The following is a 16411-nucleotide window of genomic DNA, read 5'->3' as shown; positions in this document are numbered from 1 at the left end:
CCGGAACGAGGGAGGGGTGGTGGGAGGGGGAAGGGGCGCAAACCCACAGAGGCCATAGCAACCGGCTTCTGCCAGCGCCCTGAAGCCTCGACACCCCCATCCTCTTTCGCAAAACCCTCGCTTGAGCCTCTCCTCCCAGCTTAAAAAGGCGACTTAGAGCTCGCCTCCGTGGCCCCTTTCGGTTCCTCCTCCCATTTTTCTTGCCTGGGCTCCCCCTCCAGGAAGCAGCCACCCTTCTCTCAGCCACCGAATTTCCTGGGAAGCCTCTCCCTGCAGCACCCAGAGGTGGGGTTCAGCCCCGTCTTGGACGGGGGGAGGAGGGAGACAAACCCAAGCCCCACCCCCTACAAAATCAAGGCGAAAGAATGAGAATTGTAGAATCTCCCTTACCTTTGCAGACCTTGGGGTTTCTTTCCTCCGATTGAAAGGGGTGGGGAGGAAGGAGGAGAAAAAAAAGAGCGTTCGGTTTCTTCTTCATCCTCCAGATAATATTGTCCCAACCTGAGAGCCGTCGCTTCCCCTTCTCTGACTTGGAAGAGAGGGTGTTTCGCTTTTCTGATATTTGCATAGAAAATGTAGTAAGTTCTGGTTTTGAAAAATGGTATCAGGCTGCGATCCTGGGCAGATTGTCCATTTACCCTCCATGATGACTAAAATCCCAGATCAGCAAGCAAATTAACTTAGGAATTAAAATTATTTTTGGTTCTCCCTTTTGTGTAATTCCCACCCCTCCTTCCCCCTCTCTCTTCTTTCCTCTCTCCCTCTCTTCCTCTCTCTCTTTTGCTTTATCGAGCTGATACTGAAGTATAAAAATATCAAGAGGCTGGAGCCCTAAAGGACGACAGTGCTCCGACCTAGGTGTGGTGTCCAAAAGAATGCTGCATTATAACCACCAGGGAAATGATAAAAAGTTCATGTTCACGATCGCCCAGCCACATGACCAGCGCCGGCCAATCGCTGGATTCAACCACTCATAAACTTCTATCACAAAGTTGTAAATTTTCATAAAACAACAAGGAATTTATTGCATTTCTTCATGGCTGCTCCACCAGCAACCCTTTTCTCAGTCGCCATCTTCTTTTCTTCTCCTTCTCGCTTTTTGGGGAAACCCCAATCTGAGAAGCGGTGAGATTTGGGGTGCAGGCAATCAGGCGGAGGAGCCACAAGGGTCCAGCGAGGAAAGTGGGTTCTTTTCCGAACCTCCCTATTCTCACTGGCGTTCTGTCACATCTTCTAGTAAAAATTCACCCTAAATCCTCCGCACGAGTACCATTCTAAGCCAATTTGGGGGTGAGTCGGCGGCAGCAGCAGCTGGTGTCCAGCGTTGCCACTTGCGTCAAGGCAAAATGAAAGCTTCAGTGCCCCCTCTTTTCCTCAGAACTCCCCCCTTATTCTCAACCCTACTGATGGTGGGACCCCACCTGTGAGGCTTGCAGCATTGCAGGTGTGGGCCCCCTAGCTCTCCTAAGGCCTAGTTTACGCCTCGGGCGGAAAGGTGGCCCTGATGGAGGCCAAAGTGGACAATGTAGTAACTGGATTCTCACCTCTGCACCCCAGAAATTGGAGGAGGCTACAGCCGGATGGATCCCTGCCTCGTCCGCCCAAATGCGGGCATACCGGGGTTCCCAATGACAATTCCATGAGCTCTCCAGGGGGTTTTTCGGTCATTAAAGGAGAAACTGCTGGTTTAAGGGCCTTTTACTTACAAATTCAAATTAAACAGATTCTAAAACGTGCTTCCCTTGCAACCCTCTTCCCCCATTCTGTCCGGTGCTGTTCTTTAAATTTAAACAATCCAGGGTTTATAATCGAATAAATACTAAAAATCAGCTCCGCAGGTCTAGCTGTGTAGACACCAACTTCCGGGTTTTTAATCCCTCAATCGGGAGTGTTTTGGGAGCAAAAGCAACACAAGAGCAACAAAATTTATGTCGTGTTTCCAGGTCCCCTGAAATAGTCCCGTATTTTGAATTGAGCTACTGGCGCCCAAATTCACGAAACGAAATAACATCCCCCAAAATGTTTTTCTTTTTCTCTCTTTCTCTGTACTCCGGAAAAAGATTTCAGGTTGCCGGCAGCTCGGAGAGCCGCCTGAAAGACTCGGAGGAAGCCGGCTGAGCCGGGGCGGGCGGCGCGGTCGTCTCAGAGCGCCGGGATGCAGCGGCCACACGAACCGGTAAACTCGCACTGCTCAGGCTCTCGCTCTCGGGGCTGTTTTTCCCCCTATTTTAAAGTTTTATTTAGGTCACTGTGTTAATTTAGAATAGATGAATTAAAATAAATGAAAGTAAAATAAGTGGAAATAAAATAACCGAATAGCTCTTACGGAAAATACTTGCCGAATGAGCGGGGCAGCCGGGAGCGCCCTGGCGTTGGAGGCCTATCTGGGCCTCCCTGAGGTTTCTGCTGCCGGCCTGGCCTCTGACCAAAGCCGCCCAAGAAGCGGGAGTGGATTTGGGTGGTCACCTTCCCCTTCCTTTCGCTCTTCCTCCGTATGGGGCCCAGTACTTTGCATTTCAGCTGTTTGTGCACCAGCGGCACGACTAAGCCCCAGCCTAGCTTGAAAGCCAGGTTGAGGAAGTTTGTCAAGCTGAGGGGGTTTAGTTTGGTTTGGTTTGGTGAATGTGTGTGAGCATGTGGATTCATGGATGTGTTTACTTGGGGGCAAATGCGAATCTGTGTGTTTTTCAGCCAATGTGTGAATGTACATTGCTATGTGTGAGTCTGAGTGAGTGTGAACGTGTGTTTACTTGTGTGTGTAAATGTGAATGCATGTGTCTGGGCGTGGTGTTGGGATGTATAAATGCCTGTATGTGTATTTGTGAACATATGAATATGGGTGTTTCTTTGTGACTGTATGTGACAATGTGTACATTTATGTGTGATATCAACCTGTAAATATGTATGATTGTGTACATTTGCGTTTGTCAGTATAAAAGAATGCTAAGGGAATGTGTATGTGTATGATAGGGTTCTCTAGTTGGCAGCCACCAGAGCAGGGGCACCAGTAAAAAGAGAAGACCCCAGCCCAGTAAGAACTGGACCAGCGGCAGAAGTTGGAGCTGAGTGCTGACTGCTGGGATGCATGGCTAACCGTGACCCCTTTCCAGCCTTAGGGAGACAGAGAAAATAGAGCATCCATTTATATTTTAAATTGTGTTTTATTTCTCCATTCTTCAGATACACATAAAATGTAAAGAGGATCAAAGGAGTCGGCAGGAGCAAGGAGCATGGGGCCAGCCAGGTGCACAGAGAGGACCTGAGCTCGCCAGTGGGTCCTTGGGGCTCCCTAAGGCCCCTTCAGCGTGGCTACTGGGAAGGTGGGGGCTCAGGAAGGCGAGGGAACAACACACGTTAGTCCAGACCCACAGACCACAAAGATAGAATAAACAAGGGAAGCTTACAAAACAGCAAGATTTTACAAATACCTTACAATAGCAACATAGAAAAGGGGAGGCAAATTCCAGAAAGCTACAGAACAGGTAGATGATGTCCTTCCCATATTGTATAAAACAAACCCTGCGGACTTTTCTATAGGTAGTTTTTTTTTCAGTGTTAAGAAACCAAAATTTCACCTTCTTAAAAAAAATTAACTGCTTTCCATTTAAATAGGTATCCCCCCCCCTATTTGATTTGAGTTTCCTGGTTCTCAGTTCTCAGAGCTGGGCGTCTCCCTCTCTCCTTTTTTCATCTCTCTTCCTCTACCCTTTCTCTGTCTCTCACTCTTCCTCATCCTCCTCTGCCTCAGCCTTGTCCTGGCCAGCAGCCCCGGGACCCGCGGTCTTGTTCTCCTTTTTCCACTTCATGCGCCGGTTCTGGAACCAGATCTTGATCTGTCTTTCGGTGAGGCAGAGCGCGTGCGCAATTTCGATGCGCCGCCGCCGGGTCAGGTAGCGGTTGTAGTGAAACTCTTTCTCCAGCTCCAGGGTCTGGTAGCGCGTGTAGGTCTGGCGGCCTCGTTTACGGTCGGTCCCTGCTCATAGTATTTAGAGAAGAAAAATCAGTGCGTGGGGGGAAACCCACAAGAATGCCATCTCCCTCTGTGTGCGATTTTGGAGTCAGTGGTTGGAAGAGCCCGTTGTCCCACTAAACCAAATTTCCACTTTCCATATCCCAGCCTATGCCAGGCCTCTTCCTTAAGTACGAAGACCTTTCTACAGGCCTCCTGAGAGGCAAATAATCCCATTTTTTAGCCAAGAAGTCTTCTAGCCTAGGGCTTCTGAACCCACATCTAATCTGCTGGCTGTTAAAGGCCCAGCGTCTAAGGGGTGTATGTAGGATTAAGGGAACTTAATCTTCCCACCACCCTCAGGACCAGGGATCCTACGCCTCCCCTCTTGGATGTTGCCTCTGATGGTCTTTGGGGTAGGGGGCAATGGAAAGCATGTAAGTGACCCTGGAGTAAAGCTCTAGTGTCTGTGTGCTTTTCCCCCAAAGAAAAGGAGACAAAGGACTCTCACAGGTCCAGTTGTTCACACCCACCCACCATCCCTCCACAAGTCTTCCCGTCCAGCCCTGTCAGCCTGTTGTGGCGTGAGGAGGAGGTGAGAATTTGCAGATTTCCTTGGCTGATAACTATTTTCCAGTGAGTGGCTGAGGTTGTGACAAAGCCAGGCTGTCCTGCCTGCCTACCTGCCAAGATAACCCAGCTCTCCAAAGCAATCTTTGGGCCTCTCAGATGGCACAGGGGGAGAGGAGAGACAGCAACATGGGTTAGAGTGGAACATGAAGTATCTGACTGGTGGGGGCTGAAGGGCAGGGTTCAGCTTCCCAGGTTAGGCCCGAAATCCTGAGGATCCTTGGGGAGGTTGTGTTGGGGGAAGTGCTGGTGCCAGTCCTCCAGGGAAGCAGGTGGGAGGAGGGAGGAGGGGCCCTAATTTCAAGTCAGATAAAAGCCAAGCTGAAATGTTTACGAGCAGAAAAATTTGGTCTTTGATAAATCAACTGGAAAGGCAGTTGAATTATGGAGCAGGTAATGGGGACCGTGACCACCAATACCGATGGCATAAGAGCTGGGCTTCTCCTGGTCCTCAACCCTGGCTGGACTGGGAGCCTCTGACCATGAGTCTTGGGTCTTCTGGACCTGGGGGTTGGCCCCCGAGCCCAGGGCAGCATTAAGAAGGATGCCTGGGACAGGCTTGTCAGGAGACCCCATGGAACCCCTGGTCTCTTGAGGTTCCAACAGCAGCTGGCTCAGTGGCCTGCACTTTCTAACTCCTGATTTCACTCTATAAAGTCCTAGTGACTCCCGCAAGAGGACATTCACGCTTCTGGAATGATACCTGTAAACTTGTTGGCCAGTTCTCCTGGGGCGCTTAGGAGCCCTAGGAAGGGCACCTGAGGAAGCCAGTTGTAGGACCATGAGGTGTCTGCCTCTTTCTCTAGTTCTGCCGCCCCCGTCCCAAGTTCACTGGGGGGTCAGGAGACTCATCTCTCCACCTGCCTCTCCGGCTCTCTGTCCCTGGCTGGGTCCTAATCTCTCATACCCCCTCCTCCCCCCGGGCCTCGAGAGCCCACCTCTAATTGTCCAGAAGGGAATAATGGGGGAGCCGGGTTGGCTGGGAAGGAAGGGGGAGGGGAGAATTGCTTAGAGCTGCGGCCCCCTCCCTCAGACCTTATCCAAGCTGGGGCTGGGGGACACACCCAGAGCTGAGATCCCCGGGGGGAGGAAGGGAGAAAGGAGGGGGGAGACCCTAATGGCTATTCTCTGCAAACCCCAGCCTTCCTCCGCAAGACAAACGGCCTCGTCTCCAGCCCGTGCCGGCGCAGCTGATAAATATTTAAAGCTAAAAGGCCGGGAGGAAGGGTGGGGGGCGAGCTGGGGGCTCCGAGCGCCGCGGCGTCGGCGGTGAGAGATCCGCCGGGAAGCAGAGCGAGCCTGAGAGCACCAAGCAAAAATGGGGGTGGGGGCGCCACGCCGGGTTGCAGGCCAAGGGGGTGCCTCGTCCCTAGGGCTGACCTCCTACCCGGAGCACTGTGGACGCCGAAAGGAGCACTTGGCCTGGAAGGGGGCGCCTTCCGGGGAATGTGCCCGGTCCACTGCGGCTTGGGACGGCTCGGTGCGCGGCGTTACCTGAGCTTCGCATCCAGGGGTAGATCCGGAAGTTACTCTCGGCCGCCAAGTCCGAGTCCCTCTGCTCCTTGGCGCCCGCCGCCTTGGCGGGTTCGCCGGGACACACCCCGGAGAGGTTCTGCTCAAAAGGTGCGCAGTGCATGTTGAAGGAACTCGGCTCGAGCCCATAGCCGGCCGCGTAGACGCCGGCTGCACTCTGGCCTGTCATGCCCCCCCCGCCGGGGTACAAGCCCTGCATCGAGGCGGCGAAGGAAGCGCCCGACCCCGCTCCATAGCCCGGGCGCTGGGGGTTGGAAGCAAACGCACAAGAAGTTTGTTCGGGGAAGGCTCCGGTGGCGAAAACCGAACTTGCGGCTGGATATTTAGAAAATAAAGCATTCGCATAATACAATGAACTCATAATTTGGCCGGATGATTTGTAGGCAGGGACGTTTTAGTGTCGGTTTTACGAGATTCCTTGATATATTACAGAATTAGAGTCCAGATTTACACCAAAAAGGACCCCCTTTTTCCTCTCTGGACCACGTGACCCCGCCCTCGTGACGTTCCCTCCGCCAATGGCCGGGCAGCCTCCCCACGGCTCCCGGTAATGTGGAAAAAATTGTGTGGCGTTAGATTTATAAAATATGATCAATAATGAATGGGGGAAGCCAAGCCCTGTGTATTGGGACTGGGGGCTCAAGGGCCGCTGTCGAACCCCGTGGGCTGGAGGCAGCTTGCAGGCGAGATTTGGGGAGGAAGGGATTGAGTGGAAGGTAAAATAAATAACCTCCAAGCGACCCGTGTTGTCGCCCCCACCCCTCCTCCCCAGCCCGTTACCCAGCGAGAAACAAACGCAGGGATTGCACGCAACGGGGCAGGTGGGTGCGGGCAGGTCAGGTCTTTATTAATCCGGACAAGTTCGGTCTGGCTGGGCCGAGAGAACTCGGCCCAGTTCTCTCTAGGTGAGCCTGGCGTCAGGCTCTTTCTCGGTGCCCCAGACATACTGGCAGGGAAGGAGCCAGGCTTCGTGGGTGCTCCTAGAGACGCGGGGTCCAGCCCACAGGCGTGGGATGCTGCGGTTTCTGGTGACTAAAATTAGAGAAAAAAAACAAGGTTTGAAAATAAAAAAGGAAGGGGGTGGAGGTAGGTGGGAAGAGAAAGGAAGGGAGGGGGGCGGCCGGGTAAGCTGCTCTCCTGGTTCCGGGAGGCGGATGCCTCCGTGGAGCGGCTGCCGGAGAAGCAGGGAAGCGAATGAAAGAAGGCGGCGAGCCGGAGCCGGGCAAAGGTGGCCAAGTCTCAGAGGGAGAGGCGGGGAAGAGCATCTCACCTCTCTTCCTGCCGCCCCCCCCCCCCAGAGTCCCGGGCAAAATAAAAACATATAAGCTTAAGCTTGTTCAGCAGGCCTGCACTCCACCTTTATCGCCCCCTACCCCGCCCCGAAACACACGAGAGGGCACACAGAAACAAAGGGGAAGATTGCGGGGATGTAGCCACCAGCCCAGGCGCGTCTCTCCAGCGTGGCCTGGGCGCCGGGTCTCCAGGGCCAGGCAGCCTCGGAACGCGAAGGGAGGGGGTTTCTCTTGGCTCCCCTCCCTCGTTCCTCTTTCCTCCAATCACGCGCAGCCGCCTCCCTCACCCCCTGCGTCCCTGGGCCAAGGGACTAGCACCACCTGCCTCCAGCCCCCGCCCCCTCCTCTCTGCGGCCTGGTCTGGCGGGCGCAGGATCTCGGTGACCGGCTCCCCCCGGATCTGCAAGGCACCGGGAGCAAATGAGGAGCGCGGGCCTGGCCAGTCTCAGGTTCTCGCTTGTAAACTTTATTGTAACTCTTCCGCCCTTTTCAGGCGCAGACAACAGAACAAAGTATAGAGGAACAACAAAATAGATAATTAGCCCTCCCTCCCCCCAGTAAAGCAATTCACGGTTACAGGATACATTCTCTTCACAGTAAACCTAAGAACACTTTTAACAATTGCCCACAGCGCGCATGCTAACTAAAGTAACCTCTTTTGAGAAACACTTAAGACAAAATTGTCAAACCAAAGGGGGGTGGGCGGAGGAAAAGATAGAAGCTAGAGAGAAAGCCAGCGAGCTAGGGAGGGCAGCGGGGAGAGAGGGGTGGGAGGAGAGAAATGGGGAAGAAGGAGAGAGAGAGAGAGAGAGAGAGAGAGAGAGAGAGAGAGAGAGAGAGAGAGAGAGAGAGAAGAGAGAGAGAGAGAGGAGAGAGGAGAGAGAGAGGGAGACAGAATTACGGCGTGAATAGGCAGTTTCATGTTGTTGGGAGAACTTAGCAGAAATCGGTACCTCGGTCATTACAAAGAAGCACGTTCAAAGGAAAAGAGACCATTGCACAAGGAGGCTTTTTACACGGGGCGGGGGCTTGCGGGGGCGGGGGGGGGGGCTCAGCCAAGCTGCAGCCGCTCACCCTCGCTAGGCGAGGGAGTCCTTGCTTACAATCCTTGTCTTTCCCCCGGCCCCCAAGAGAAGGGAAGGAGATCCACGGTAGCTCACACACAGAAGCTATTACGAGATACTACCACTAGCGGGGACTGGCGCGGCGGGGACGCAGCGGTGGGAGGCCAGGCTCCGGGCCGACCCCCGGGACCAGAGCTCTCTCGGGCGGGGGCGGGCGACGGCGGCGCAGTCGGGGCACCCGCGGCCCGAGGGCGGCCGCGGCCCTGGCAGTCCCAGCTGGAGCCTACTTCTTGTCGCCCTTCTGCGCGTCGCCCTCGTCTGCCGCCTCCGGGGCTCGCTCCAGCTTCTGTTTCTCCAGCTCTTCCTGCTCGCATTTACTGCTGGGGAACTTGTCTTTGTTGTTCTCTTTTTTCCACTTCATCCTCCGGTTCTGGAACCAGATTTTGACCTGTCTCTCTGTCAGTCCCAGCGCATGCGATACCTCGATCCGTCGCTTGCGAGTCAGATAGGGATTAAATAGGAACTCTTTCTCCAGCTCCAGGGTCTGGTAGCGGCTGTAGGTCTGTCGGCCTCGCCTGCGTCCGGCGGCTGCTGGGAATGGGGGAAAGGGCGAGACAGAGGGGAGGGGAGAGTGGGGGAGGGGGCAGAGACGGAGAAGGTTGGAAGATTCGTGAACCAGCCTAGGAGACCAGTATAATAAGGGCAGGGGACCTTCTATGCCCGCGCGGGGGTGGGGGCGCTAGGAGGCCGCGGTCAGCGGGGGAGGGGGAGGGGAGGAGGATCAGACACCACTGGATCTAAGGGAGTCAGAAAGGGGGAGCCCCCTCCCCTGGTAACCAGCACCAGAGTTGGGTGGGGGTGGTTCAAATCTATTAAAAGTGCCATAAACTTTAGAAGGACGAATGTGAAGGAGGGGAAAAATAAGAATAAAAAAGCCGTGATGGGGACGAATGGACCCACCTCGAAAAGCCCCCAGAGCCTCTACCCCAGAAGAAAAGTTTCTTCAGGGTAATTAAACTATAAAGCAATTGAGAAGTGCAAAAGTTGAGCGCCCCTACTCCCACCACCCTCTCTCCACTACCCCCCATAAAACAGTAAAAGGGAAAAAAAGGAGGGGGAGAGGAAGAAAAGTAAGGCGGGGTGAGGGGTTTATGGATTCAGGAAATGTCGCTTAGCGACCCTCCTTCAAGGGATACAAAAAAGAAAGGAAGGAAGGAAGGAAGGAAGGAAGGAAGGAAGGAAGGAAGGAAGGAAGGAAAGAAGTGGGAGGCCATCTGAACAGAGCAGGCACGTCTTTCAGGAGCTGGAGGAAACGCGCCCCGGCCTGCCCTGCCCCCTGCCCAGCTTCGGGCCCTCGGGTCTCCCTCGCGTCCCACCGGCCCCTCCGCGAGCTCACCTTGCGGGCGCATCCAGGGGAAGAGTTGGGTGGGCGACGGGCTCTGCTCTGAACCTTCGGCCTCCTCTCCCAGGCCGCTGGCGGCAGCGAGCTTGCAGTCGGCGTACTGCACCAGGTCTGGATCCTGCGCACCAAACAGGCTCTGCCGCTGCAGCGGGTCGTAGCCGTAGAAGTTGCCGGGGTCCCCGTGGCACGCCACGGCGCACGGGTTCTGCTGATAGGGAGCCGTGGACAGCGACGACGGCCCGTGGTAGAACTCCTGGATTTGCGACGGGTGCTGGAAACTGCTGCCGCTGCTGGGACCGTACACCACGGTGGGTCGGCCGCCCAGGTCCTGGGCGAAGCCGCAGTCATAATAATTGGGGCGCAGGGACTCCCCGGTTTTGTATTTGGAGAACAGTGAGTTGACGAAATAAGAGCTCATTTTATTGAATTTTGAGGCGGCGGCGGCGGCGGCGACTGTAGTTGGGGGCTGTTGGGGAGGGGGTGGGGAGGGGGAAAGGGAGGGAGAGAGAGAGAAAAAAACGCGGATTCGCCGGCTCCTAGTCACCCTCGCCAGGAAAGGAGAGGGAAAGGGAGGAGGGGGGAAAAAAGAAAAGAAAGAAAAGGCGAAGAAGATCTCGAAGCAACCACACTTTTTGTGATTTCCAGGAATAGAAAAGGACAGCGAAGCCTCCAAAAGTCTAAGCTTGCATGGCAGCCGCGGCTCGCTCGCCCTCCCCCCACCCCCCACCCCCCAAACAAAAATATACCGCCACTTAAAGAGGTCCTCGCTTTACATTTCGAAGAAGGGATGCCAGTTCATAAACAGTTTTCGGTGATTTACTTCCCTGCAAATGAGTTGTTTCATATTTTGCACTGTCTTTTCATGATCATTTGCATCCATTAGAGACCCCGCATCCTATTGGCTTCTCCGTACTCCTCCCGGACAGAACGCAGAGCGAGGGTGAGAGCGAGAGAGAGCGAGCGAGAGAGAGAGCTAGAGCGAGAGAGCGCCTGGGAGTGAGGAGAGAGTGAGGAAAAAAAAAAAAAGAGGGGAAGAAAAAAAAAACACCCAGGGAGAGAGAGGGGGCGAGGGGGAGAGAGAGGGGGAGAGGGAGAGGGGGTGAGAGAGAGAATGAATACGGATTAAATCTGTTTAACTACCTACATTAATGAGATATCTCTCTCCTCACAACAAATCAAATACCTTCGCAGACCACCCCCAAAGACTGATGTGGGGGAGTCACAGAAAAAAACACGCACACAGAGATACAACGCGCCAGGCGTAGGCACGCTGTTAATTTCACGATTTTAACGAGGCAGTTGGAGTCTTTTTAAATGTCAGGGTCGCTTTGGAAAAATGTAAAAGAACACGGTTTAATTGCGCCGAGTTTTAAAAGGTCCTATAAATGTAATTGGTATTTTAATACAAGTTATCAAATCATACAGCTTCCTCTCCTAAACATATTTTCAAACAAACGAGGTAGTCATATTTAAGGCTTTAATGATCAATTTCCTTATTATTGATAAAGGTTTAACTATCGTGTGGAGGGAATTGGCTGGGTAACCGGCCCCCCAAAAAAACGGCTGTAAACTCTTTAACAAACTATAAAACGCAATAAAGCCGGAGTCTGTTGTTGTTTATGCCGCAGCGCATAAAAGCTGTTAGCATTTTACGAGTTCTTTCCTCTACAGCTATAAAACTGCAGCTTCGATCGCCCCCGCCGCCCGACTGCAGCACGGTGGGGGTGACAAAGCCGAAATGAGAAAGATTATCGGTTATTCGTCGGACTTTTCGGAGAGATTTTTGCCTCCTTCAGCTCTGGCACCTGCCCCCACCCCATCTTTGGAGCCCCCAAGCCACCCCCTCTGTGCCCAACCCAGACCACTCACCAACTTTCCCTCATTAAACAAACAAGCAAGGATTTTCTTTGGAGAAGGGGTGGGGAAGAGCTTGAGAAGGGACCAGGACTGGATAAGAAACTTTCAGGTTAATGGGCAGTGGTGAACCACCCAGCAAAGTTCGCCCTTTAACTGAGGATACTGCAGTTTTTCACAACCTCGGTTGGCCTGAGGTGGGGGGAGGAGTGCTGGGATAGAGACAGCAGTCTCTGCAAGGCACCTGGGCCCAGTCAGCACTTTGGGGGACCAACTTTGTATTATGGGAGAGGGCCCTGATGCCACCAACAGGGTGACACCCAGTTGGGCTACCCCACTCCTGCAACCAGGCCTTGGGACCCAGTAAACCAAGCCCAAATGACTCCCAACCTTCCCAGGCCAGTCCTCCACACCTTCCACAGCACCCTAGGGTGAGAGGGCACCGCCAAGTCTGTCAGCACATCAAAGGGAGGGAAGGGTAACGGGGCTGCTGCTGGGCTCTGGGGCTCTGGCGCCTGGCCTTGGGCCTGAGGTCCTGTACCCTCCTCTGCCCTAGGCTGTCGGGTGTATGCACGTAGTGTATGTATGAAGGGGGCACCTTTTCGGTTTCAGCGTCCTTTGAGCCACTGTCACTGCCTAAACTGACCTTGGGGAAGAGGGGATTTAAATGCTGCAAAGCCAGAGTCCCCCATTTTCTCTCCTCACCCTTGGGGACCCCTTAGTTAAGCCCAGCTCTCCCTCCAGAACTGAGGACATGGGTCCTGAAACAGACTGCAGGACAGAAGTGACTGGGTGCCATGCTTTCCTGCCGGTGGCATTTCCTCACCTACTAGGCCTAGTGACCGATGGTGGCCAGGCTTTAGAAGGCCCCAGTCTGAGGGTCCAAACCAATGGCTTCCTGAAGGGGCTCTCTGGCCAAGGGAAGGAAAGGAAAGAAAGAAGGGAGCGAGAGAAAGAAAATTTCTAGCAAAAAGGTGGAGGCTTTACAAATATATTCAATCCATTGTTTATTCAGGAGAGTGGTTTGCTATGTGTTTGCAGAGGTGCTTTTTAGGGATCCCATTCACCTTAACCTGTGTAAAAATGAAACTATCATTTTCCTAAGGGGAAGTTACCAGTGGGGCCACTCCATCCTTCAAAAGTGAATCTGGAGAATGGGAGAGAAAGGCTGACAGGAAGAGAGAGAGAAAGGAAAGGAAAGGTCTTGAATTATCAGAGGGAGGCGAGACAGCCGAAGAGAGAGTTAAGTTGTTGCCGAAGCGAACATTTTTATCAAGTGCGGGGAATTTTATGGTCATGATTTGAGGACTCACCGGTGAGGTAGAAATTCAATGGCTTGTTCTAAATCATCCCTACATCGTGCCAGAAATTCCTGATGGAAGGAAAATGTTTCTATTATAAGAAAAAACAAGAAAGAGCGAGGAGATAATTTATAAACACCCAACGGAGCGCAGATTTATTAGAGAAACTCAAGTTGAGAAACTCCGCTCGCCTCTTTGCACCCGCTCCTGGAGGAAGAGAGTAGAGGCTGTGGCCGGGCTAATTTAAAGGAGGGGGCGGAATCTATTTCTCGCGCAGGTTTGTCCGGATGGGGGGCACAGATCGGGCTGGGCCAGGAGCAAATGGGAGATTTGTAAGGGGTTGTAGAGTAGAGCGCGAGTCTCAGAACGAAAAAACGCCCCGAGTCCAGGCCTCCAGCTGCTAAACTGCGAGAAGACCCGTGTCCCTCAGGTTTGCGCAGGGAGCCAGCGCTCTCACCTAGAAAAAACGGACCGCAGGGAGAACCGAACTCCTGCTTCCAGGCGCCGCTGTGCCTGCTCCCTACATCCATCCGGAAAACGCGCATATTTTTAGAGGTCCAACTTGGGGAGCGCAAAACAACGGAGGAAATATTCGAGCCTTCTCGCACCTCGCAGTTCCAGGGAGTCCCTGCTCCGCGCCTGGGTCGCCCGGCGCGCGCCCAGCCCAGACTCCGACACTTACAAAGGCTCTTGGAGCGTTGGTCCGAGTGGAGCCGCCCCACCGACTCTGGGCACCTCCAATCCCCACCAAAGCCACGGATCCATTTCCCGCTAAATTGTCCCCACTGCCACCCCACCCCTGGGCTGGCTCACCGGGTGCCCTCTCCAGCCGATCCCCGCAGCAGGTTTCCCTGCAGCTTCCTCTACAGCCGACTTTCTCTCGGCTCTCCGCTCTCACCTGACCTGCTCACCCGCATCTGCAGACATTCCTGTTGCTCCCCTCCCGGGAAAATCTTATTTTCCCAAACCAATTTTCCTCTTTTGTTTAGACACATTATTCCTATTATTATTATTATTAATTACTATTACTACTGCTACTATTCCCGATTTTCATGCATTTGTTGCCCCACCGAACACAGAAACTGGGTAAGAAGCACTGAGTCACCCTCCTCCTGGGGGAAATTTTAAAAATTGTCCATTTCAGGAGGGGGGGGCAGCACCACTACATCTGAAAACTATAAAACGGGGGAAACGCCATAATCAAACCTATATTTTTATTACACGCAAATTATTCATGACTTTGGTAGCGCTCAGTTCGTAGATTCAGGGTCGACCAAGGTGCGCTGTGCAGCCGTCAGCGCTCGCACCGCCGCACCGGGGATTTTCACGTGGAGCAAGGGTGCCATCTAGCGGCCATCCTGAGACAAGGCGCCGTCGCCACCGGCTCGGCCAGTTTTTCGGAAAGACAGCCAGCCAGGCGACAAGCGGGAGAAACTCTTTATAGGCAGAAAAGGGGGGAGGGAAATGAGAGCGGGCGAGAGAAAAGGCATCGGAAATCAGGAAATGGTTCATGAAATTGTGCAGATAAGCTATATAAAAAAAGGTGAGGGGGTGGAGATGAGAAAAAGAAGAAGCCATAAGCTTTTTTCTCTCGTATGACCCCCCCCCCCCATTTCAAACCCCTAAGTTCTGGCGGAGACCGCCAAGCAGTGCACCGTTTATGACCCGTAAAAGGGGGAGCTGAGCACTTTTCAAACCCAACACGATTGTTTCAAATTCTGAGGAGAAACAATTGGGCTTTTTGTGGGGGGAGAGGAGGCCTGAGAGGGTGGAATGGGACTGTAAAAGGATCAAGAGGCTGCCCGCGCCCAGACGTCTGGCCCCGCCGGACCTGTGTGTGTGTGTGTGTGTGTGTGTGTGTGTGTGTGTGTGTGTGCACGCGCGCAGGGGGCTTCTTTATGACGTCCGATTCTGAAGGGGGTGTAAAGAACAAAGGCGAGAGTCCCGATTGCGTTCTCTAAAGCATTTGTGACAACAAAGTGTTCTTCCCTCGCCCTTCCCTCTTCTCCCCTCTTTGCCCCCTGGGGCCCCGGAAACCCTAAGCTCTGTACTGGGCGGTGAGAGTGGGGGCTGCAGAATCAGGCCCACGCATTCCCCCCACGAGGACTGTAGCCCAGGCCCAGCTGCGACTCTCTCAGCTCCGGAAAGTTTCCCTTCACTGTTTGCTTTGCTGCTGTTTAGTTTCTTAACCTTCAGAAATTTATACGCTATAAACTTTTATAGCGGTCATATTCTTTTATTGCTGCGCACACGGCATTGAATTCCTCTCCTGGCTTCTCTGTCCCGCACTCTCGCGGTCTCTCTCTCTGAATCTCTCGCTCTCTTTTACGACAACAGATTTCCCCATCTCCGGCTTCCCAGCCTCTGCATCTTCGCCTTTGTTTCTCTTTAAAGAAGCCACCCCGGCTAAGGACCCAGAGACATCGCCGGAGGCTTCTCCCGGGGCCCTCGCCCTCTACCCCGCAGCACTCTGTTCGGTCCCAGCCTCGCTTTTTGCGTTTCCCCTGGGCGGAACCAGGCCTTCTCGGCTCACTCACTCTCAGCTCCGGCTTGCTCCAAGGAACCCAGGATGGGGAGGGAGCCCCGTCTACACAAGCTCTAAAGCCAGATTCATTTTATATCCTGAATGGAACCCTCCTAGGAGGAAGAGGGTGCTGGGCCCTGCCATACCCAGGAGCTTCACTTTCTCCTGCCTCCTGCCATCTCTCCGATTAGTACACCCTTTCCTTCGCTGGAGAGGGGTAGGCCGGGCCTTTTCACTTCCAGGATTATTTCACTCGGTTTATTCTTTGTCTCCACCTCTACCCCAACTCTCAGGGTCCTTGCAGGCTGCAAAGTGCTGCGGTGGCTGGGTGGAGACCTCTGATTGGGGCCGGTTCCTAAGCGCCAGACAGGCAGAAGCCGAATCCCAAAGCCTGAATGAGAGAGGCAGGGCTGCCCGAGAATGGCCGTCTTCATAAGGGGCTCTGGCAGGGACTCCACACAGTCTGAGAAGGACAGAAAGGTGTTTCTTTGAATGGAATTTAGTTCTGGGGTCTGACTGAGAAGGATTTCTTTCCTCTTGAGACACTTCTATTCTACATTCAATCCCTTTCCCTTGTCTTTGGGAGCTGCCTCCCCAGGCCTCCGCCCCTACCAACCTCCACCCATCTTATACCAAGGCTGCTCCCCTGTGGCTCACATTGGAGCCTCAAATTCCAGGTGAGGACCAAGAACCCCGAGAGGCTGGCTCCTTTTCAGTGGAAGGAAGGAGAGTCTGGCCTTCCAGTGGCCTCTGCCTAGACCCAGTCCCTCTGCTTCTGGAAATAGTGCAAGGAAGTTACTGCCTTCTTCACATGCATAATATTTTCAAGTGGCCAAACCCAGGTGACATGCTCAGCCGGCTG

General features: G+C 53.7%; 3 protein-coding genes across 4 annotated transcripts in view; all 3 read right to left on the bottom strand.

The window, feature by feature from the left end:
• HOXB3 (homeobox B3) overlaps positions 1 to 526 on the bottom strand; it is a 53807-nt gene extending 53281 nt beyond the window's left edge. Inside the window, exon 1 of the mRNA XM_074320788.2 lies at positions 391 to 526. The gene's annotated coding sequence lies outside the window, so the exon portion shown is untranslated. The remainder of the gene's footprint in view (positions 1 to 390) is intronic.
• A 2599-nt stretch (positions 527 to 3125) lies between these two features.
• HOXB7 (homeobox B7) lies at positions 3126 to 6841 on the bottom strand. The gene is made up of 2 exons (XM_019740699.3): positions 6074 to 6841; positions 3126 to 3973 (listed from the first exon to the last, which is right to left on the bottom strand). Exons 1-2 carry the CDS (start codon positions 6471 to 6473, stop codon positions 3720 to 3722), a joined length of 654 nt encoding a protein of 217 aa, XP_019596258.1. The 5' UTR covers positions 6474 to 6841; the 3' UTR covers positions 3126 to 3719.
• Positions 6842 to 8258: 1417 nt separating this feature from the next.
• On the bottom strand, positions 8259 to 10859 carry HOXB8 (homeobox B8). Of its 2 annotated transcripts, XM_019740697.3 has the most exons (3): positions 10617 to 10859; positions 9865 to 10336; positions 8259 to 9059 (listed from the first exon to the last, which is right to left on the bottom strand). In XM_019740697.3, exons 2-3 carry the CDS (start codon positions 10286 to 10288, stop codon positions 8752 to 8754), a joined length of 732 nt encoding a protein of 243 aa, XP_019596256.1. In that variant the 5' UTR covers positions 10289 to 10336; positions 10617 to 10859; the 3' UTR covers positions 8259 to 8751. The 2 variants fall into 2 exon arrangements, with proteins under 2 accessions (XP_019596256.1, XP_074175919.1); XM_074319818.2 differs by lacking the exon at positions 10617 to 10859 and having other exon boundaries at positions 8259 to 9056; positions 9865 to 10421.
• Between the last annotated feature and the right edge of the window lie 5552 nt (positions 10860 to 16411).

Source organism: Rhinolophus sinicus, chromosome 12, assembly GCF_057876585.1.
Source record: "Rhinolophus sinicus isolate RSI-liver-muscle chromosome 12, RSI-T2T, whole genome shotgun sequence".
Lineage (NCBI taxonomy): Eukaryota > Metazoa > Chordata > Mammalia > Chiroptera > Rhinolophidae > Rhinolophus > Rhinolophus sinicus.
The sequence above is the reverse complement of the archived record's forward strand: the minus strand, read 5'-3'. Positions and strand labels throughout refer to the sequence as shown.